Source organism: Silurus aristotelis, assembly GCF_946808225.1.
Source record: "Silurus aristotelis genome assembly, chromosome: 22".
Lineage (NCBI taxonomy): Eukaryota > Metazoa > Chordata > Actinopteri > Siluriformes > Siluridae > Silurus > Silurus aristotelis.
This window is the reverse complement of record NC_139595.1, coordinates 2,100,383-2,122,352: the sequence shown is the minus strand read 5'-3', so window position 1 is coordinate 2,122,352 and position 21,970 is coordinate 2,100,383. Positions and strand designations below refer to the sequence as shown.

Below are 21,970 nucleotides of genomic sequence, written 5' to 3'. Positions count from 1 at the left end.
CAAAATGTGCAGATTTGTTAAGTTACAGAGTGGTCAGGAAAAAGAAATCTTTTTTTTATTATTTTATTTAATGTATATAGACAAATCAATTGAATATGTAAGTTGTAGTTTCAGTTAGACATTAGTAGTTAATTGCTTTTTTGTGGAATTACTAAGAAATCTTTATTTATGAGATTTTTCTGGTTAAAAATGAATAGTGATGCATTTTAGTGAAGAACAGGCTGATGTATAGAAAACTAGATTTTATATAGAAAATATATAGAAAATAAATAAATAATTTTACTAAAATAACATGCAACAAACAAGATAATGTAATTTACTTTTGATTTACTTTGACCAAAGAAATACGTAAATGTACAAGTGGTCCACTTTATTTACATTAAAAAATCCTTCTTTGGCATGAATAACAATTTTACACACTTTCGTATCCGTATAGTTAATTTCTCCGAACATTCAGCTGAAATACTTTGGTTTATACTTTCTTGCAAAACACTGGATGTATTTTTAGTATCCAATGTTTAATTTTTGCATTATGTATAAAAAATTTTTTTTTTTTACGATACAGGATACTATGTATCGAATTTGTTATGAAATACACCAAATTATACATTTTATTTAATCGAAATACATAAAATCATTTTAAAGCAATGATAAATAAAAAAACAAACTATTTGGAAAAAAACAGAATACAATTTTTATATATAATCACATTTATATTTCTGAGAAATGATAAATAAACGGGAACAAAATGAATTAAGTGAACTAGACTTTTTAGTTCAGAAAAGTCTATTTTGATGCTGCTTTCCTTTTTTTGACTCTTCAGTCAGACACTGAGTTCTGGGATAAAATGCAGGCCGAGTTGGAGGAACTCGCTCGAAGAAACTGGCTGGAGGACTCGGAGGGTAAAGGCCAGATTCCGGCCAACCTTTCTCCTAAAGAGACGGTATGATCAGCCAATCAGCAGCTGTAGCATACATCCTATTTCCATCAGAGGGAGCTGTGAGCCAGCAGGATAGTTCTTGTCATATAACATGATGTTTATAAAAATGTATTTCATACTGGGAAGCTTTGAGAGCCACCATTATATAGTTTTAACAAAAAAGCCTCTGAGGTGCACATGTGCCCAGTGATTTTGGTGCTGAAACCAAAAGCTCCATTATCACTTCAAAGCTTATAGACTGAAGATGTCAGCTGATGCTTCCTCTCATCTAAAATTCTCTCTCATCGTTGTGTGTGTGTGTGTGTGTGTGTGTGTGTGTGTGTGTGTGTGTGTGTGAAAGAGAGAGAGCAGATGCCAAAAAATGTTGAACACAAAACAATCACAAGCTTAAACTAAGACAGCTGTTCGACTGCGGTTAGGATTTTATATTTTGTCATGAGGATGTATGTGTTTTGATCAGACAGAATAATTTCTCCAAGATCCCCAAATGTTTCTCTTATTTCCTTAATGAGGGCAATCAGTCTTTTTTTTTTTTTTGGAGGGGGGTTAAAATAGACTTCCAGAAGACCTATAATGCTTTTTAATCAATATTAGATTAAAGAATGTAATATTGTTTTGGATGTATAGAACAAGAAACATGCCACTGTCAATCTAATTTTTTATATACAAATATTATTTTATTCTATAGTTTGGATTTGTGCACAAGGTTTAAAATTAAATTTTAGAATGTTCAGGTGGAGAAATGGACAAATATCCATTTCAAATGTCCCAAATTTAGATTTAAGTGGGTGAACACTACACAATTCTGATGGAAATGGAGTTATAATTTTCCACACCTGATCATATTAGAAATTAAAATTTGAAAAACATAGAATCCTTGAAATACAAGTCAGTTTGATGAAGTTGCAGAATTACATATAATTTAACAAATGAAATGCTATAAAATGTCAAAAAAACCCAAAAAAATCTAATATAAGCCCCCCAAAAAAAAATGCATCTAAATTCAGAACACATCATGTAGTCATTCCATTTCATAAAGCATCTTTTCACTTTTTTGAACTGGAACAGAGCTGAAATGCCTTTTTGTATAAAACAATTCAGAAAGTCTAAATAGTTTGAACACAGAGGGTAGAGTTTTTCTTTACATTTAATTGTATTGAGTTTCTCAGAGAGCAGACGTCTCTTAATCATCTTTATACGTTTTCATTTTGTCAAGCATGCAAAGAAAAAAAATATTTACCCCGGATCAAATCAGCAGAGATGAAATACATTTATAATTAATAAATAAAAAAAAAATTATGAAAATCATAGAAACGATCAATGAAAAAGAATAAGCCAAATTTACAATTTGCCCTTCTCTTCACCACATGCTCTCCCTGAGCACGATTCCAGTTTCCCTGAAATATTAAAGACCCCAGCGTGATCCAATTATCAGCACTCTGCCTCTATGAAAAGAGTTGAAACAAACCAGCTCTTCATATATGAGCCTGGAATAGCAATAACTATTTTTTACTTCTGATGTAGATTCATTAATACAAATCAGTGTTCCAGGATTAATATTTACAACATGATACAGTGTGCGTCTGTCAAGTCTTGTTGTCTGGTGAACGTATCGTACAGAAAGAATTGAATTGATTTTGGCACAGTGGGTTTATTTCCAGGAGGCTGAGGCTAAAGTGACAGATGTCACAAGCTATGATGCCCTCAGCCCTTCCTGATAATCACAAGGCTAATCCTAAATACCAAATATTAACATCATTATTTAAAACCTGCGATCAGAACATGTATATGTGCAAATGCTATACCACAATGCTCTCTCTTCTGTTTCTGGCTACAAGAGAAAATGGCAAGTTTATATTAATGCAGTCTAAGTAATATATGATTGTTTCTATAGTAACAGCACATTCAGGAGGATTTGTTTGTGATTTCTTACGCATGCCATTCCATATTTATTGCCCATATTTTATGCAGAGGGTTTAAGTAAAGTCAGGTACGGATGCGGGTAAGGTAAGGAGGCCTGTGGTGATCTCAGAGGATCCCAAAGGTGTTCAGTAGGGTTAAAGTTAGAGCTCTAAAGGAGGCAACTCAAGATCTTTCACTCAAACCAATCCAAACCATATCTTCATGGAGCTGGTTTTGTGCACAGGAAGTTCAAGAAAAAAACAAATCTCATGATTCAATTAAAAGTCACCTAATTCCTTTTTGTTGATTTCAGGGTTACTACTTTCACATGAACAACCCGTACAAAGACTGGCCCAATGCGTTCGAGGAGGGACTGCAGAAATCCAGAGAGGGAGACCTGAACAGTGCTGTCCAGCTGCTGGAGGCAGCCATTCTACAGGATCCTCAGGACTCTGAGGTACTCTCACTGGGTCTGTTATTTCACAGCAGATGGACAGAAAATCTACTCATCATTCGGCTCTTACTGCAATAGCTTCCTGATGTGAATGCAAATCCTCGAATATGAAGTTTAATTTAATATTTAACTCATAACCTTTCTCGCAACCCCATTTCATAAGAATTACATACCCGTTTCTATGTTTTATAATGCACTTTTTCATTCGGGTAAAAAAAAAAAAATTGACTCATTTTTTATTCCCCTTGAGAAATTTTCCTCAACATGACTCGTAGAATGGCTCACTTGTCTGACGCTCTAATGAACATGACCAAGCCACAAGTTCTGATTTATATTATATATATTATACTATATTGGTCTCAGATGCACACGATGAAATAAAACCATTTAAAGGTAATAATAGTCTAATATTCCATATTTAATCGACGCATTTACTCTCAAGGATTCCTCTAAGCGCTATTTGAGCTCTAATTAATGTGCAGTAAAAACTGCAGAAGTTTGTTTTGTTTGTAGTTGTTCCATCATTGTGTTCATTTATATATATATTTTCGGATGTGGAAACTTTTTGCATAAACCTGTACATCCAATGCTGCGTTTTGATCAAATGTATTAATTGCTATCTATTTATACATTTATCTGTCTGTTTATCTATTTGTCTATTTATCTGTTTTCTCTGAAGGCTTGGCAAGTGCTGGGAACCACACAGGCGGAGAACGAGAATGAGCAAGCCGCTATCGTCTGCTTGCAGAGGTGAGTGAAGAGTGGAAAAACGCCCGACCTGTAAGCCCTTGGCTCTCAGCTCATCTCTCCAGAGAGACGGGGTGTTCCTGACACACATTCACCATTTTAATTTCGTCCAGGGAAGATTATGTGCTTTTAGGAAATTTGACAAACAGCACGACATGGCATGCCAATGTGCTTCCTTTTATCTCACGTAAATCCTCGCTAAACTGTGATACATGAGCAATAAAAGCAACACAGGCTTTGCAGAAGGTTCACTTTTAGTTCACACTGCACACTTTAATAAAATACAGATTCTGTATCTGCGGATAAAAAAAAAAACTGCTAAACTTCTCACATAGATAGATAGATAGATAGATAGATAGATAGATAGATAGATAGATAGATAGATAGATAGATAGATAGATAGACAGACAGACAGACAGACAGACAGACAGACAGACAGACAGACCTACATATAGATAGATAGATAGATAGATAGATAGATAGACAGACAGACAGACAGACAGACAGACAGACAGACAGACAGACAGACCTACATATAGATAGAATGATAGATAGATAGACAGACAGACAGACAGACAGACAGACAGACAGACATATAGATAGATAGATAGATAGATAGATAGATAGATAGATAGATAGATAGATAGATAGATAGATAGATAGATAGATAGATAGATAGATAGATAGATAGATAGACAGACAGATAGACAGACAGACAGACAGACAGACCTATAGATAGATAGATAGATAGATAGATAGATAGATAGATAGATAGATAGATAGATAGATAGATAGATAGATAGATAGATAGATAGATAGGCAGGCAGGCAGGCAGACAGACAGACAGACAGACAGACAGACAGACTGATTGATTGATTGATTAATTGATTGATTGATTGATTGATTGATTTTTGACACCCCTCGTTCTCTTTTTCTCTTTCATTTTAACAAATTCCCTGTGCAATCAATACAGTATTCTAATTGTAATTGATGGTTGATGTTCACAGGTGTCTGGAGCTGCACCCGAATAATCTGAGTGCTCTCATGGCTCTAGCAGTAAGTTTGACCAATGCGGGACGGCAGCAGGAGGCGTGTGAGGCACTTCACCGCTGGATCACACACAACCCAACCTACACACACCTCCTACAGGAGCGCAGTGCTTTGGACGGCTCACCACTGCCCCAACGTAGGGGCACCAGCATTTCCCCCATCCACACTCTTGGATGGTATGCTCCAGTTTCATGATAAGCAGTACAGCGATAAAACTTTGGGAAGAAGTAAAGATTTTAGCTGTGCTTGTTACTATGTCCTTAGTAGCCTAACTTTAGAACCTGGTTTTTATGTTCTCTCTTTCTGTATTAGCACCAAGTTAACAGTAGTGCACAATTCCATACTGACCTGAGAAATAAAACGAGTAATAAGTGTTTATAAGACAATTGATGACCTTTGAATATAGAAGAATAGAAGAAAGTGCTTTTACAGTTCGCATAATTAAATATCTATGTGCTAACATGAGATTGCATGATTTAGAGTTTACCTTAGCACAACCAAAACCATTACTGTCAAAGTATACAGTGAATGAGATCATAAGGATAGTTTGTGTAATAGGTCATGTGGTTACACCTGAAGATTGCAGACCACAGAAGGCAGGTCTACTTACCGAAATGAGATGAGGGCACCTCTGAGTAGTTTTGTTTTGAAGGTTATAATTGGGTGCATTCACAAATGGAAGTCTTCAAATTGAAAGAAGGAAGTTATAATTTGTTACCAATCTTTTTAGCATGAGCTTACCTGAAAACATTTATTCATAAATTATGAGCTGATCGTCATATTTAGAAATGTAATCTTTCGATAGTAGTACCAACTGACTGACAAAAGTCCAATTAAGCAGATGTGTAAGTAAAACTTTTGAAGTGCTGTCATGAAATTTCTTTCGAAGTTTTACCAATAACATCAATAACTTCATTTCTAGTAGAGAAGCAGCACAGAAAATAACTGTAAATCACAAAAGGGATTATTTACACTATGGATCGCATGCAAATCCCACCATGGATTATAATTTGCATATGCATATATACAGTATATATATGTGTGTGTGTGTATGTGAAGCTCTCAGCTGGTAGAGGTGTTGGAGCTTTATCAGGAAGCCGTGCGGCAGAACCCAGGCTGTGTGGACCCTGATCTGCAGACGGGACTCGGCGTGCTGTTTAACCTCAGCTCTGAGTTTAATAAGGCTGTGGACGCCTTTAATGCAGCGCTGTCTGTACGGCCTGAGGTGAGCCAAGAGTCTAGTCCAAGAGAGCTTTTAAGGATCATTCATAGCTCATCAGTGTTTTAAGATTAGATGGTCATGGAGAAATCTCAAGATTGATCATAAACCTTTTACGTATAATCCTGAACTTCGATAAAAAAGTAATACATGACAAAGAAAGCCTTCTAGAAGGAAAAAGGACAATTTCATTAACATTAGAGCGCTGTGTCTCTCAGGACTATCTGCTGTGGAACCGACTGGGAGCAACTCTGGCTAACGGTGACCGCAGTGAGGAGGCAGTTGAAGCCTACACCCGAGCTCTGGAGCTGCAGCCCGGCTTTATCCGCTCCAGATACAACCTCGGCATCAGCTGCATTAACTTGGGAGCACATAGGTAACACAGACCAGAGAGTAACACCATGCACCCAGTTATTTATATATATATATATATACATACATCATCTCTAGCAGAAGCATCAGTATTAATTTCATAAAATTCCTCCACTTTTCTGTAAATTTTTCTGTGCATTACAGTTTTCCTGGGGATTTAAAATCAAGGCAAATTGTGTTTTCTGTGCAGTTCTACAGGAAAGGATCATTTATTCTTATAAATGTTTCATAGAAAAGCATAACAACTGTGTTAAACTGTTTTGGCTGACTTTTCTCTAATGATGTCCAGTTCACGAAAAAGTCCATCTTGTAAATGTCCTTGTAAGTATATTTGCGACCAAATCGGTTTCTTCTCCTCTGTCAGTCATTGTGGAATAGAAAAAAAACAGCTATTAAATGCACATAAATATATTTGATCTTGTGCAGTTTCCCTCAGATGCGGTTTGCATTTAATCAAAGGACATAAAAATGCAGAAATGACTGGACGCCTTCTAGAGGGCCTCGGTGACTCCAGCTTGCAGTGTGATTGGTTAAAGCAACAGCTCCATTCTCATGTATTGTACATGATCAGCCACCCACAGTGTTCATATCTGGAAGCCTTACGGCAACTTTATCCCCTGCAACACAAGAGATTTTTTTTGTGGGTTAAAAACAGTTCACCTCATACCCAGCAGGGGGCAGTGAAAGCTACAATGTGCTTCTTTAAACCCTCTAACAGGGATGTGTTCTGTAAAAAAAGACCATCTGGTCTTTGTACCGCGTATGATATTTTACCTAAACGAGCTCCCATGGTTGTATTTGTCATCTAAACATAAATCTAATGTCACTGTTTCACGTTGCTCCTCTCTCATGCAGGGAAGCAGTGAGTAATTTCCTGACTGCTCTGAACCAGCAGAGGAAAAGCAGGAGCCACCAAGTGATGTCTAGCAGCATCTGGGGGGCTCTGCGCATCGCTCTGTCACTCATGGACCTCCCAGAGCTTTTCCACGCCGCCAGCGTCGGTGATCTCGACCTCCTCATGCGGGCTTTCAATATAGACTTGTGACCCTGAACCTCAAAATATGCTGCTAAACTGATGAGTGCAGCAATGCTGGGGTTTTTGCTAAAAACAAAAAAAACATATTAGAGAAGGCCATGCGACACACTCCAAGCACTTTTAGGGTGATTTATTTATTTGTATTTCTGCTGGTGTGTCTGCTAATGATTTGCAGTTTGCACACAGGAGAGTGTGGATTTTATATATATGGCTGTTTTGAGATATGATAAGTGTGTGTGTGTGTGTGTGAGTGTGTGTGTGTGTGAGAGGGACATCAAACACAAGCACATTTAAGGGAAGACTAATTCAGAATGTAGTCTTTCCTATTGCATTGTTCAATGTAAATGCTGCTTGTACCCTTGAATACGAACCAAATTATAGCATGACAAAAACACATTTATGGTTCGCACATTACCTTTATTAACCTCTGATCCCATCCGAATCATACACCATGAATTATTTTAGGAAAGTCCAGGAGATTTTTCCTCGGCTACATTAAAAGTGTCCATCTCAATCGGCGGTCATAAAAATACAGCCATTGTTATAGTTACATAACTATTCAGGATAAGTGTTATAACATGTTAACATACCATGAGTCCTGTTTTAGGAAAGATAAACCTAAATGGGGATGCAAAATTTCGCATTAAATGTTTTGAGATAACACTTTGTAAGGCATGCTCAAATAATCTTCCACTACCTATTAGCTATTTTAGTAGCAAGTCTAGACAGTCAAGAAAGCATGCTTAGCTGAGCTGCAGTTCCATTTTCCGCCGCACGATGTCACTGTTGCTAAAGCGAGTCACTACAATGACACCAGGGTGATGAGTGACATTAAGTGCGTCTCTCCTCGGGACACAGCGGTCCCTCTGAGGCGTGTCATGTGCCCAGGTGTGCCAGCAGGATGTGTTGCCATGAGCCATCTGTGTTCCAGCGCTCCTCTTTGACTGCGCAGAGCTCGGGGGCTCCACGGGAGGCCGACTTCAAACGCCTCCTATGAAAGGTCATGACAAAAAAAAACCTTACAGCATCATGTTGAAAGTGGGAAAATGTATGAAAGTGCAATAACACAAAAGGCCAAGCAGATACTAAACCCATTCCCAAGTACATGCAAGTGACAAAAAACAGGTTCTTTAGAATATCAGAGGTTATTTACAGACTATTTTGGGGTCATATTTATTATAAGATCCTATAATTAAAGAAACAAAAGTTATCAAGGAGTTGAACGGTTTCATGCTTCCCCTGATTAAAAATCTCACGAGTATTATATAATTAGTATTCTGAATCTTGAGGAACAAAAGATTCAATAAGAAAGAAACAAAGTACATCTTACATCTAGGAAATTAAATTTGAAAATAATTGATTATGCAAAAAAATCACAAAAATGTAGATAAATTCAACCATGCCTTAAATAAATTAAAAGAAAGAATAATTTTAATTGAAATTAAATGAAATCACAGTGAAATATATTTCTTACATATATTCAAAAATATATATTATTTAAAAAATGTGTATTAAAATTTTCTGACGTAAAAATTCACATGTGAAATTCGCATGACTTTTGCCTCTAAGGTTTAGAATAGATTTTCCTTTCAGACACAACTATGCAACAAGCCATATTTCTTTTCTAATTTTTTTTTATTATTATAATTGCTAATAAATCTCTTTATAATTGCTTTGTATGAAAGCCTTATTGGAAAAAAATTAATAAACCGGATTGTAATATTGATTGTATTCTTAATATAATTCTTTTTGGAATACAGATAAAATGAATAGTGATGATGAATGTACAATCGGCTGTAATGTATCCAAATCTCTAATTTGCTGTTTTTAATCGAATGTTTTAATCGAATCTGCTGTTACTTGAGTAATCGAATGTTCTGTATCATAGCACCACTGCATTCATGACATCCTGATCCACAGCTCATATTGTAACACCTTCAGAACCTGTTAAAACTGTGGAAACTCCTTCACCTTTTTAGAGACACATGCGTGTTCCTTTTGGTTTCTAGGCAAACTTGGTGATGTAATGGTATGAGGATATACTATGACTAAACGACTATAAATGTCCAGATATTCCACTTAATTTTTGACTGAAAAATCCTTCATTAGCATGAAGAACAGCTTTACACATTCTCAAAAATTGGGACAGTTGGTCTCTTCAAACATTTATCTGAAACACTTATGATGTTCGTCACTATTTGAGATTCCTTTCTTGTGATCCACTTCATCTCAGAGCAGTTCAATAAGATTTAGGTGTGCTGACTGGGCAGGTCATTCCATGATTGATGTCACTTCACAGTTCAGATTTCACAATTGTACGGTGTTGAAGTACAGAACGGAAGCCATGTTTTTTCAGTTTTCCTTTTACCTTCTTACATCTTCTCTACTGCTCTCCTTCTTACACAAGTTCATCTGTTAGAGGCAAAAATGTCACGCTTGGACTCGTCTGTCCACAGAACTTTTTCAAGTCTGCCTAATTCTTGTGTTTTTTCTTTTGCCTAGTTTGTTGCATAGAAACAAAAGGAACATGCATGTGACTCAAAAAGCATAAAAGACAAGATGTTTTCAGGTTTTTGCTCTGCGTAAAATATTTATTAGGAAAACACCCTGATTATTACAGTAGATTTGAAATTGTAAAAGTAAATTTACAATTTTGCAAAATATAAAAACTTTCAGCATGTTAGAATACGTCATATATCCTCTGGGACTTTTTTGTAAATAAGTCGTGGAATTTAAAGAGGTGAAATATGATCATGTATTTATAACTGATATTAAAATATTATTTTAGAAGGATTCACTATGTGTGTGTGTGTGTGTGTGTATGTATATATATATATATATATATATATATATATATATATATATATATATATATATATATATATATATATATATATATACGTGTGTTTTTTATATTATTCTTATTGTTATTATTATTATAATTATTTTCTTTATTTGTTTTTGCCCATGTGTTTATAAGATTTTACAGTAGTTACATTATGAGACAGCGTTTCTGATATAAAAAAAGAATGAGCAAACTGAAAATATTATTATTATTAATATTAATAAATGAACTATATTATAGACATTACATATAAATCAATGAAACTGTAGAGTATTTATTTAATTAATTAATTAATTATTTTTATTAGACGTAATTGCTACCACAGAACTTGTTACCGTTTTTTTTTTTTTTCCTTCTTATACCACAGCAATTTTGAATGAATGTATAAGTTTTCTGGGCTTAATTAAAGTATATTTGTTAATTTACAGTATAGTCATATTTAATTTAAGTCGATTAAACATGATAGTTCCTGTTCTCACTTACACTATAGCAGCTACCAACAGCTTGTCAGGGTACTGAGACCAGTCTCTTTACAGAAAACTTCAGTATAAACCTTACAATTTTTTTATTTTTATTTCGCAAGAATTCTCTTGAATTTGGTTTAGAACATTCTGGAAAAATTATTTGGTTTTATGGACAAAGAAAATTTTGAATATTTAAAAAATAAAATATTTTGGCCTATTTATAGATATGAAGGGTGTGTGTGTGTGTGTGTGTGTGTGTGTGTGTGTGTCTGCGAGTGTGTGTGTGTGTGTGTGCGAGTGTGTAGTCCACATGATCACGCCTTAATAGGAAATTAGTCATCAAACTTATAATGAGGCATGACTAAATGTGATGTTTATTTATGGCTTGTAAATAAAAGTCTGGATTTGATTCTATACAATAAATCATACACAAGTATTGTGTTTATTTAATTTTCACATCTGACTGGTATGATTGAGGTTCAATCATAAACCATATTTCGACACAGTTCGACCTCAGGTCTTATTACTGCAGGTCTCTTTAAGGCTCTCCAGGAGCTCACACCCCTCCACCTCCAGTCTGGAGTAAACCTGCTGTGGACCCGTTAGTCCTCCACCGTGCCAGCACTCTGATCCATACAGGAAACGCACACTACGCTGAGAAGGACACACTCTGCTAAGGACCAGCACACACGAGTATTCGGTAAGACTAATAAACCACTTTCCTACAATTCATAGACATGGATGTTTAGTATGATTTGGATTTATGGGGTGCAGAGGGTCAAAAATAGTCTTATTAAAGTCTGTCCAACTGGGTGTGTTAACATGGAACATGCTCTAATTAAAAAACGTGAGATTTCCTTTTCTGTAAAACATACACAATGGGACACTGGTGACACATTTCTGAAAATTGTTTTTTTTTTTGCCCTTTATTGGGTGTATGATTATAGTGAGGTGTAAATAAATCCCAGCAGGAAGTGGGTTTTTTTTTAGAGGTGTAGTGGTAGTTGAGCTCCTACCCAAAAGGATGTGGCTTTGAAAATACGTTTATAACCATAACTTAACCATAGCTTACAGATCCACCTATAACCCTTTTACACACGGGCACCTCCTAAAGCAAGTGTACAGACTTTAATTGGATTAAACTATACAAACATTGTAGAAAGATTTGACATAAAGTACATATAAAGCCTTTTTATTTTATACTATGCAACTTTTACAGTGATAGTTTATCATATTAGGAATGTAATAAATAATGCTATTCATTTTTATGTCAAATTTAGACTGATGCCTGAATCCAGAGTTTGGGAGCAGGTCGAGAAAATAATAGAATTTTCCCAGCCCAGGTTTTTGATTTTTGATAGTCAATTACAAAGCTTTTTAGTGACATGTGTTGCTTGCTGTATTATTACAAGTAGTGATATGATAATTGATTTCTTATTATTCCAGGTGGATAACCCTGCTGAAGCATTTTAGGGTTATCCACCTGAAGAACTTAAATAAAAAAATTTAATTATTAGTATTTATTATTATTATTATTATTATTATTATTATTATTATCATAATTGCTATTATTATTATAATTATAATAATTATTATTTTTGTTTGCACTGGAAATCATAGTGGTGTATAAATATGACTTTTTCTTGCTTTTAAATGACCCTTAAATTGTGGAATCGGTTCACGGAATCAACTCATTCGAACTCCTGCACATGTAATTTGTGTTCCGACTCGGAGTCGACTCCAAAAGTTCGGGAGTCGAACATCCACCCGTTACTCGAGTTCAGTTTTGATAATTGAGGAAGCTAGCGGACAATACCTTTCTCACAGAAGGGGGGTTAACATCTTATTCATGGTGCATAGTTGCTTCGGGAAACGCGATCATTTAACGAAAAACGCGCTGATATCCACATACTTACGAATTTTATTTCCTATTGTGGTCGATTTTACTATTTTAGTGCATTTCTTTCAAAACTTTAGCGTTCCGTTTGGTTTGTTCCCCCTTCACTGGATTGTTGCCATGCTCCAATATCAGTATGGGTGTGGTGGTGATCCCGGTATGAATTGGTCCAGATTCGCGTCAAAATTTGGCGCCTGAGGCCTTCTGGTTCTTCTGGACGTACAAAACGACCCGCAGACGGAGATTTTTTAAAAAAAAATGACCGAATAACATTTTTAATACCGTCTACAAAAGCATGAGCAGGAACTGACGGAAGGTCCGCCGGATCTTAAGCGCTATCAACAGGAGGTAAACGCTTCAGACGGTAAACCCTTAGCGGCTAAGCTCCTGTTAGCGTATCAAAGTATCTAGTCAGAGTGGAAGCGATTCATTTAGGACATTTAGGGGATTTATTGTCATTTATGGGTCTTTATGTCTTAATTTCTTGAAAGTGGGAACATTTTTATGGTTGAGTTTATGAAAAGCAACATGTGGTTTGAAAATGTAGCTATGTCGTTATGTCTTGGATAGGTGGCTAGTTTTGCTAGGTGGGAGCATATACATACATACATACATACATATACAAAATGTCCTTTCTGTCATTGTTCTTCTATTATTATTAACTGTTGGTCAATTTGTGGATCTCCTCTGATTCAGGTCTGTTGTATGATGGCTGAAATCTGAATTCTGACTTCTCATTTTTGGAGTCTGTGCAGGTGTCATCAGTGTGTCTGATTTCTCTAAAAAAAAAAAAAAAAACAATCATGATTGAGTGAATTTGATCTTCTTGTATTTCTTCTTCCCTCCGGTGAAATACAATTTGCTGAGGAAGGAGCAGTGTTCCTTCCTTCCTTCCTTCCTTCCTTCCTTCCTTCCTTCCTTCCTTCCTTCCTTCCTTCCTTCCTTCCTTCCTGTTTTTGCACTGCAGCTCTGTGGTTCTTAGAAACTTGGGCTAAAGTGCACCAGACGCCACAGCTCGACTTGCGTGTATTGTTTATTGCTCAGAAACTTCATCATGTCATCGTATTGTTTGTTGAAGCCTGCTGAACGCCATCTCTGCAGAAAGACGACCCCACAATTTTCATCTCACTATGAATACTTAGATAAATGCTGATTTTAAGGATCAGTCAGCGACAAGATGAATGACTTTCTGTTTGTTTTGGACTTTTTATGGTCTGGAATGTTTTTGTATTCAAGCTGTTGCTGCTTTATGGTTATTATTTTTGGGTTTGAATGAAGTGAAGCCTCGTGCCATTCAAGAAACTGTTCTGGACCAAATCTTGATGATGCCACAGCCATCGGAAGTCCGAGAGAGGGAAAACTGGCTGTGCTCTTGGGGTGGGCGGGGCTTTTTGCCAGTTTAACCTGTCAATCAGTGTCACGTTAAGTATTGTGACACACTGTGTATGTAGAAGAGGACAGAGAGTGCTTTCCTCAGTGTGAGTCTTGGTGTCGTCTGATGCAGAATGAGAGGCTTCTTGTTTCTCTAAGAACAAATTACACGTTTGAATTGTCTGGAGGGGAAAAAAACAAACAGCTTCTTTGTGTACTCTTATGTGCCCAGGGTTTGAGGGCAAATATATTTGTTCTTTACTTTCTAGGATTTTCTAGTTTGCACTGTTTAGTTTCTGTGTGATGTAAATGATGATGTAGTTCGGGTCTGCACTGCTCCATAAGCTTGGGAGTATAAGCAAAATAGTAAATATAAAGAAGAATAAAATCAATCTACAGGCAAGACCATGTATATTTGATCTCGGCTGGAAGTTCTCGGATTATGTTCAAAATAGGTGAATGTATAACGCAAAACTTAAACCATCAGACAGACAAAGGTTGTCAGGATTAAAAGAAAATGACATGCTCAGGAGTTTCGCAATATTAAAGCAACAAACTGAACTAACTTGTTTTAAACAGTTTGCTGTTTTGCTGCTGATTGAACAGATTGGATGCTTTGCAGGTCTGCTTGTCCATCAACGTGGGAAGTGAAGCGGGAGTGAAGCCCTCAGTGGAGGATCATGAGCGAACTGGAGCAGTTGCGGCAGGAGGCCGAGCAGCTGCGCAATCAGATACGAGTGAGTCCGACTGCTACGCTTCCTTTTATTCCTCTTATTTACATCTAACCCTTTATCTAAAAACGACAGCATAATGGCCTTCAATCGGTAACACAGAGCCGTAACCGCTGGACCACCCTGAATTATCGATCTCTTTCACTCTTAATTTGCTTAACCAGGAGACCTCACTCATTCCACACACCATATTCTTAAGATTACCTGATGTGCTCAGGGTTAATACCAGCTTTCTTGGCAGATTACCAAAGCAAGAACTGTCTCGTCTACTTAGCAGAAGCACCAGTGATCTCTGCTGCTTTCTTACTTCCTTTCCATACACATCAAATGAAAGGATACAATTGTTCAATTGTAAGAATGAAGGAATGTCACTGTTGCTCTTCTTAAATTTATGACCCTATACATGATCACGCCGCACATGTTCAAGACCCGTTGTATAGTGATAGCCCGTAAATTCTGGTGCCCTTTGAGAAGGTTGAGCCAAGTACAAATCATCCCGTTCACACGTGTGTCCAGGCTGATCCTGTCAGAATTGAGCTCTTGGTACAAGTGGGAATGATTCCTTGTGTGTCTCAAGATCTTCATGATCCAGACCACATGCAGGGCTGATGATCTGATCTGGGACACCACGTGTAGTGTGAACAGAAAAGTGTTTAATCTACTGCATCCTTACTTTAATAAAATGCACCAGTGATCCAGGAAAATGGCTCTGAATGGTAGAGCTCTCCGTTGTACCTTAAGGCTAATGGTAAATGGATCTCCATCTTTTTTCATGTCATCACACCTTCTTATTATAGCTGTGTTTTGACCTGACGGTCACCTCTTTGGTTTACCTCCGATAAGCTGTTGATGAGGAGATAAAAACCCTATAGATATCTATTCCAAACATCTAAAAAAAAAAAAAAAACATGAAAGAGGATGTAGTTATCTCTTTTCCTAATATTATACCTCGTAGTGAGTACTGTATGAATATCTGTCCTAACAATTTAACTATTCCTTAAGGAAGTTAGATTTGTGTGTGCGTGTTTATCATCTGTCTCATGTATTGTTCCCACTGTGTGTTGCAGGATGCCAGGAAAGCGTGCAGCGACTCCAGTTTGTCCCAGGTAAGCAAATCAGCTTCATCAAAGCTCTTCTTCACAAGGTTTTTTTTTTTTTTTTTGGTGGACACCTGACTATTAGATTGCTGCTTTTTTTGATCGTCCCCATTTGCTGTTATAACAACCTTCACTCTACTGGGAAGGTCCACTGGATATTGGAGTGTGCTTGTGAGATTTATTCAGCCACAGGGGTATTAGGAAAAGTCATGTACTGGTGTAGGTGAGGTGAGAAGGTTCGGGGGGCAGTCAGCGTTCCAATTAATCCCAAAGGGGTTTGGTTGGGATTAGAGATCTATAGCAGGCCACTCAAGATCTTCCACTATAACCCATGTAAAGCATATATTTAAATGGAGTTGGCTTTGTGCACAGGGGCAGTGTCAGGCTGGATTGGGTTTGGGTCTCCTACTTCAAGTCAGAGGGAAACTTCATGCGACCGCATTCTATAGAGTTGTGTGCCTTCAGCATTGTGCTAACAATTTTAAGGAAGAAACAAATACAGCTGGAAATAGTCAGGTATATAAATATACAAATGTCCAGATGTTCCACTTTTTCATTGAAAAATCCTTCCTTCGCATAACAGCTTTACATGCCCTCTGCATATGGACAGTTTGTTTCTCTGAAATACTTTGCCATGCCTCTTGTAAAACTTGCCAAAGGTGTTTTGCACTGTCACATTTGGAGATTTTCTTTCTTGTGAGCCACTTAATCTCAGAGCAGTAGTTCAGTAGGATTTGGGTGCGGTGACTGGGCAGGTCATTCTATGATAGATATCACTCCAGACGTCTGTTTGCTCTCTAATGCTTACAGAACTTGGTTGACGCTTCGGCTCATCGTCTTGTTGTACGGTGAAGTCGGTTCTAATGAGCCGCAGTCCAGAATTTCATGGTGTCAAACTATTGAATGGCAGCAATGTTGGTTCCGTTCACCCGGAATAAGTCTCCAACGTTTCCTGCTCCAAAACAATCCAAAATTAAGCTTCCACCTCCATGTTTGATTGTGAGAGCGAGGCAGCCTGTGAAGACACAACAGTCTGTGTTGCTGTTGGAAAATACTCTCGCTTTGGGCATCGAAACACCACAATTAAGAACAGAGTTGCTGTTCTCGCTTTAGAGTTGATCATTTTCTCTTTAACATTGTTTCCTGAAGCATTTTATTTCTTTATATCACACCTTTCCATGAATTGCAGTAATAATTAGATAATATAATAACTTTAATAATAACTTTCTTTAATAATAAATAAGTAGAACTAAAACTGATGATATAATAAATCATCAATTAAGATGCCATTAATTAAGCAGCTCCTTATTAATGGTATTGGCTGGTATTAGATTGCATGCTTTGTTGTTTCGTTAGCTGCCGCCCATTTTGTGATTTTTGTCATTTCATCATCGCAGCCCCACCGATTTGTCATTCATACCTTTCCACATTTTCCCATTTTCTTTCTCTTCACCTTGTTGGTAGATCACAGCTGGGCTGGATTCGGTGGGGAGGATCCAGATGCGCACAAGAAGAACCCTACGGGGCCATTTAGCCAAAATCTACGCCATGCACTGGGCTACTGATTCCAGGTCAGTACGCAAAGGATTTTGCTTGAGGGAGCATGTGCTGGATAGAGGAAGAGAAAGTTCAGAGGAGAGTAGGAGGATGGGTGGGTTCCCTCAGCGGAAACCCTGTGGCTTAGTCAGTGTACACTCGATGAATAATGCAGCAACCTGCTCACAACTCAATGGTGGCCTGAGATTACCCCCCCCCCCCATCTCTCTCTCTCTCTCTCTCTCTCTCTCTCTCTCTCTCTCTCTCTCTCTCTCTCTCTCTCTCTCTCTCTCTCTCTCTCTCTCATCCCCTCTCTATCTCTCATCCCCTCTCTATCTCTCTTCCTACATCTCCCCAAACCCAAAGCATTTTTTTCCCCCCTCATCGAGCTGGGCCGTGCGCATAACAAGGCTCGTCTCGGTGGGTGGAAAAATTGTTTAGAGCCATTAAATGTCAGCTACACATAAAACGAGGGCTGTAATCAAATGAGAATTCAGCTGTACATCAGGCTGATGTACACACTACTTATACTTATACTACTTTTTATACTACATATAATCTTCTCCTGAAAAATGATCAGAAAATGAATGAAATCTTGTGGAAACACATTTTCAGATAAGTGGAGCCGATTATTACAGCAAAATGGAAATGTTTTTTTTTTTTTCTTATGGTATGTTGAATGGGCTTTCAGATTTAAAGGATTGGTTTCTACAGTTTTTGGTTATAATAGTTTGTTTGAATCGTGCAGTCTGGAATATATATTCTGCAAATGCTGACTGTGGGTTTTTTTCCTCCCCCCCCTGACATGTAGGCTACTAGTGAGCGCTTCTCAAGATGGAAAACTAATCATATGGGACAGCTACACAACGAACAAGGTGAGTGCAGTGGGAAAATGATTTGGTGTTCAGGTCTTGATTCTGATTTGTCAGAAGGAAATCACCCTGTTGTGGATCATTTTTTCTTTCTAAAAGCAGTAAAAGTTTCCTTTCTCCAAGCACCTTTTGTTTTGTGTACAATGCATGTTTTTTTTTTTTTTCTTTTTTTTTTTTTTTTTTTTCTTCTTCTCTTTGATCATGTCGATAAGTCCCTCCCATTTTTGAATTGTTAAAATTATAATTATTTTTTTTCTCTCATTCTCAGATGCACGCCATCCCTCTCCGATCATCCTGGGTCATGACATGTGCCTACGCTCCATCTGGGAACTACGTGGCGTGCGGAGGCCTGGACAACATCTGCTCCATCTACAGCCTCAAGACTCGCGAGGGCAACGTCAGGGTCACCAGAGAGCTGCCCGGGCACACTGGTAAACACGTGACTCACCACGGGAAATGGCTGTGGGGAAAAACTGATCCTTTTAAAATGTTCCAAAAAGTTTTATGAATCGACAAAGTTCAGTATTTTCATTTCTTATTTTATCCTCCAATAAGGTTATTTGTCATGCTGCCGTTTCTTGGATGATAGCCAGATAGTCACGAGCTCTGGAGACACCACATGGTGAGTAAAGGACTCGTGTAGCATCTCTCTCTCTCTCGTTTAAAATTGCAGCTAAAAAGGCAGGATACAAATCAGATTTTGTTTTGTTCAGTGCTCTGTGGGACATAGAGACCGGACAGCAGGCCACAATCTTCTCAGGCCACAGCGGAGACGTGATGAGTCTGTCTCTGGGCCCGGACTCTAGGAGCTTTGTATCAGGAGCCTGTGACGCCACCTCCAAGCTCTGGGACATCAGAGACGGCATGTGCAGGCAGTCCTTTACGGGACACGTCTCTGACATCAATGCCGTTTGCGTAAGTGTAACTTCTGTAACGTTTAGAGCGACTCAAGGACAAAATGTGGGTCTAGTGTTTGACCTGCAAGTGTAATTTATATATCCAAAACTTCTCCAGACCTTCTGGTTAAGATTATTTAAGACTAAATATAGTATTGCTTAAGTGTGCGTGTGCGTGTGATTGTCTCTCTTTCTCAAACCCCTGGTTTCACCACCAGTTCTTCCCCAATGGGAATGCATTTGCGACCGGTTCGGACGACGCCACGTGTCGCCTGTTCGATCTACGTGCTGATCAGGAGCTCATGATGTACTCTCATGACAACATCATCTGTGGCATCACGTCTGTGGCTTTCTCCAAGAGCGGCCGTCTGCTCCTCGCCGGCTACGACGACTTTAACTGCAACGTCTGGGACACGCTGAAGGGAGAACGCGCAGGTGAGTTTACATCTCGGTGTTCTAGAGACGTGGTCAGTCTTTTATAAAAATCCAGTGCTAACCGGTCGCGTTTCCTTCGCAGGCGTTTTGGCCGGACACGATAACAGGGTGAGTTGTTTAGGCGTGACCAACGACGGCATGGCCGTGGCTACCGGCTCATGGGACAGCTTCCTCAGGATATGGAACTGACCTGCTCGGACAGTACTGGAGATTGACGCGCCACTCTGACCAATCACAGTCACTGTAGCGGCCTGCTTCCACAGAGAAACCCCCCCCCCCACCCCCTTCTTTCCCCGGTGATCTCTTACTAGACGTTTTCCCTTTTGACCACTGTGCAAAATTCCAGTCTTGATTTCCAGAGGATGAGTGAGGCAGATCTCTCTCTCTTTCTCTTGTGCTCGCCCTCTCTTGTTTTTTTCCTCTCTGTCGTTCACTCTCTGTCTATGGCCTCCGAATCTGAAAAATCCCAAGGAATAGACTGTCATGTAAATACCATTTGCTATTCTCTGTGCTTGTATGTGAAACGTACACACTTAGTGTTTGGATGTTGTGCGAAAATTTTTAACAGTGAGTGTGTTGGTCGTCTCGATCGTGCTTTTTCTTTTTACCGATTAGAGATTTTTCTATGGTTTTACGTAGTTTTTGCCACACAAACACAGAGGCACTGCCAACAGTTTGGACACTTCCATGAACAAGCTGACCCGCTGTGCGGTCTTTAGGTGCTGTAGTCAACCCGTCCAGCTCATGGGCTAGTGTTAGACTTATGAAGTGTTGGTTTAGGTGAAGGAGTATGTGGGGTCTTTTGGAGAGCATCACTTTAATGCCTTTGTGATATTTGGTCATTTAGGGCATTAGTCTGCCGTTGTGCCCCTCACACGAGGATAGTATTTGCTCGCCGCGCCATCATTCAGTATTGCAACCGGACACTATTGTTTAGAAGGATTTAACGTTACAGACACTTGTAGCATTGGTATGTATATGGCAGGAAAAAAAAAAAAAACCCTCATGAGTAGGCGATATGAGTAATAACATAGTGATGTTGTGATTTTTATACATTAATAAGTCATCATTATTCCAACATGATAATCACAATGTTTCTTTGGTACTTTTGTTGAGAAAAACCATGTGAAAATCGCATACATACTACACGAACTGTCTTTACCCACCCCCGAGGGTTGCCAAGTTACCGCAACTCTGCTCGCCAAATGGTAGTGCAGTTAGATCAGGGGATAATCGATCATTTTTTACGATCCACAAGGTTTAGTTAATTTAGGTTTAACAACATGCCAGGAAAATCTGTATTGGTAACATCGCTAAGGGATTTATTCTACAAGCTGCTACTGTAAGTGTGTACAATGAGTCTGAGTGTTGAAGCCTGGACAGTTTTAGCGATCGCAGTGGGATTCGGAGCTGTTTTCTATAAAACATCACTGTTGTATTAGTTACGATATCCGTATCACATCGCCGAGCGCCAAATGTTTTTAAAAACGTGCAGAGGACGGCGTCGTGTTTAGCTCGCGTAGAGGGAAGTATTGGCACATGTCGTAATGATAAATGTTAACGTATACACTTATAATCAAACCGTGTCATGTGAAGGATGGGAGAAACTGCACGAGAGAGAGAGCAGGATCTTTTTAAGGTTTCAGTGACCACAAGCTTCACTGTGTGTTGTACCCCCAAAAATGAGACGATGTAAGATTTGGTATAAAATGGCACAGACTCTTTTTGTTTTTGTTGTTTTGTTTTTTTTTCTTCTTGTGTCGAGAGAACAAGCCTTAACTGTTGACTTGAAAGTTGACAAAAGTTCATTTGAGATGAAGACCTGCTTTTTTTTTTTTTTTTTTTTTTTTTTTTTTTTTTTTTTTTTTGGTATCCCCCCCCCCCCCCCCATGGAGGCTTTATTCGATCTCGAATTTTTAAAAAGATTTCTCCTTTTTTTTTTTTGTTTTTTGTTCTTTCAATTCTTTTTGCCTACAGTATTGTGTATTATTGTATTGAATCATTTGAATGATTTTTTTTTCCACCTTATTTCTTTTTATTTTTTTTGTTTGTTGGAGAGATTGTTTTATAAACTACTTCTCGAATCAAACCGTTAACTCAGGCACG

The 21,970-nt window shown here is 38.1% G+C and overlaps 2 protein-coding genes across 6 annotated transcripts in view; both read left to right on the top strand.

The window, feature by feature from the left end:
* The window catches only part of pex5lb (peroxisomal biogenesis factor 5-like b), a 41,468-nt gene extending 30,958 nt beyond the window's left edge, over positions 1–10,510 (top strand). For both annotated transcript variants that reach the window (XM_083525120.1, XM_083525119.1), the window contains 7 exons: positions 824–943; positions 3,156–3,299; positions 3,976–4,046; positions 5,051–5,269; positions 6,153–6,318; positions 6,531–6,688; positions 7,540–10,510. In XM_083525120.1, coding sequence (XP_083381246.1) covers positions 824–943; positions 3,156–3,299; positions 3,976–4,046; positions 5,051–5,269; positions 6,153–6,318; positions 6,531–6,688; positions 7,540–7,729 — 1,068 coding nt within the window. In that variant the 3' untranslated portion in view covers positions 7,730–10,510. The remainder of the gene's footprint in view (positions 1–823; positions 944–3,155; positions 3,300–3,975; positions 4,047–5,050; positions 5,270–6,152; positions 6,319–6,530; positions 6,689–7,539) is intronic.
* Positions 10,511–11,707: 1,197 nt separating this feature from the next.
* Positions 11,708–21,970, top strand: part of gnb4a (guanine nucleotide binding protein (G protein), beta polypeptide 4a) — a 10,561-nt gene continuing 298 nt past the window's right edge. Inside the window, exons 1-10 of one of the 4 annotated variants that reach the window (XM_083525204.1) lie at positions 11,708–11,729; positions 14,920–15,034; positions 16,096–16,134; positions 17,590–17,696; positions 18,473–18,536; positions 18,802–18,964; positions 19,089–19,155; positions 19,247–19,448; positions 19,648–19,864; positions 19,947–21,970. The exon at positions 19,947–21,970 is cut by the window's right edge and continues 298 nt beyond it. In XM_083525204.1, the coding sequence (XP_083381330.1) occupies positions 14,978–15,034; positions 16,096–16,134; positions 17,590–17,696; positions 18,473–18,536; positions 18,802–18,964; positions 19,089–19,155; positions 19,247–19,448; positions 19,648–19,864; positions 19,947–20,053 (1,023 nt within the window). In that variant the 5' untranslated portion in view covers positions 11,708–11,729; positions 14,920–14,977 and the 3' untranslated portion in view covers positions 20,054–21,970. Of the gene's footprint in view, positions 11,730–12,759; positions 13,514–14,919; positions 15,035–16,095; positions 16,135–17,589; positions 17,697–18,472; positions 18,537–18,801; positions 18,965–19,088; positions 19,156–19,246; positions 19,449–19,647; positions 19,865–19,946 lie in introns of those variants that run through there. The other 3 variants (XM_083525201.1, XM_083525202.1, XM_083525203.1) reach the window with 3 other exon arrangements.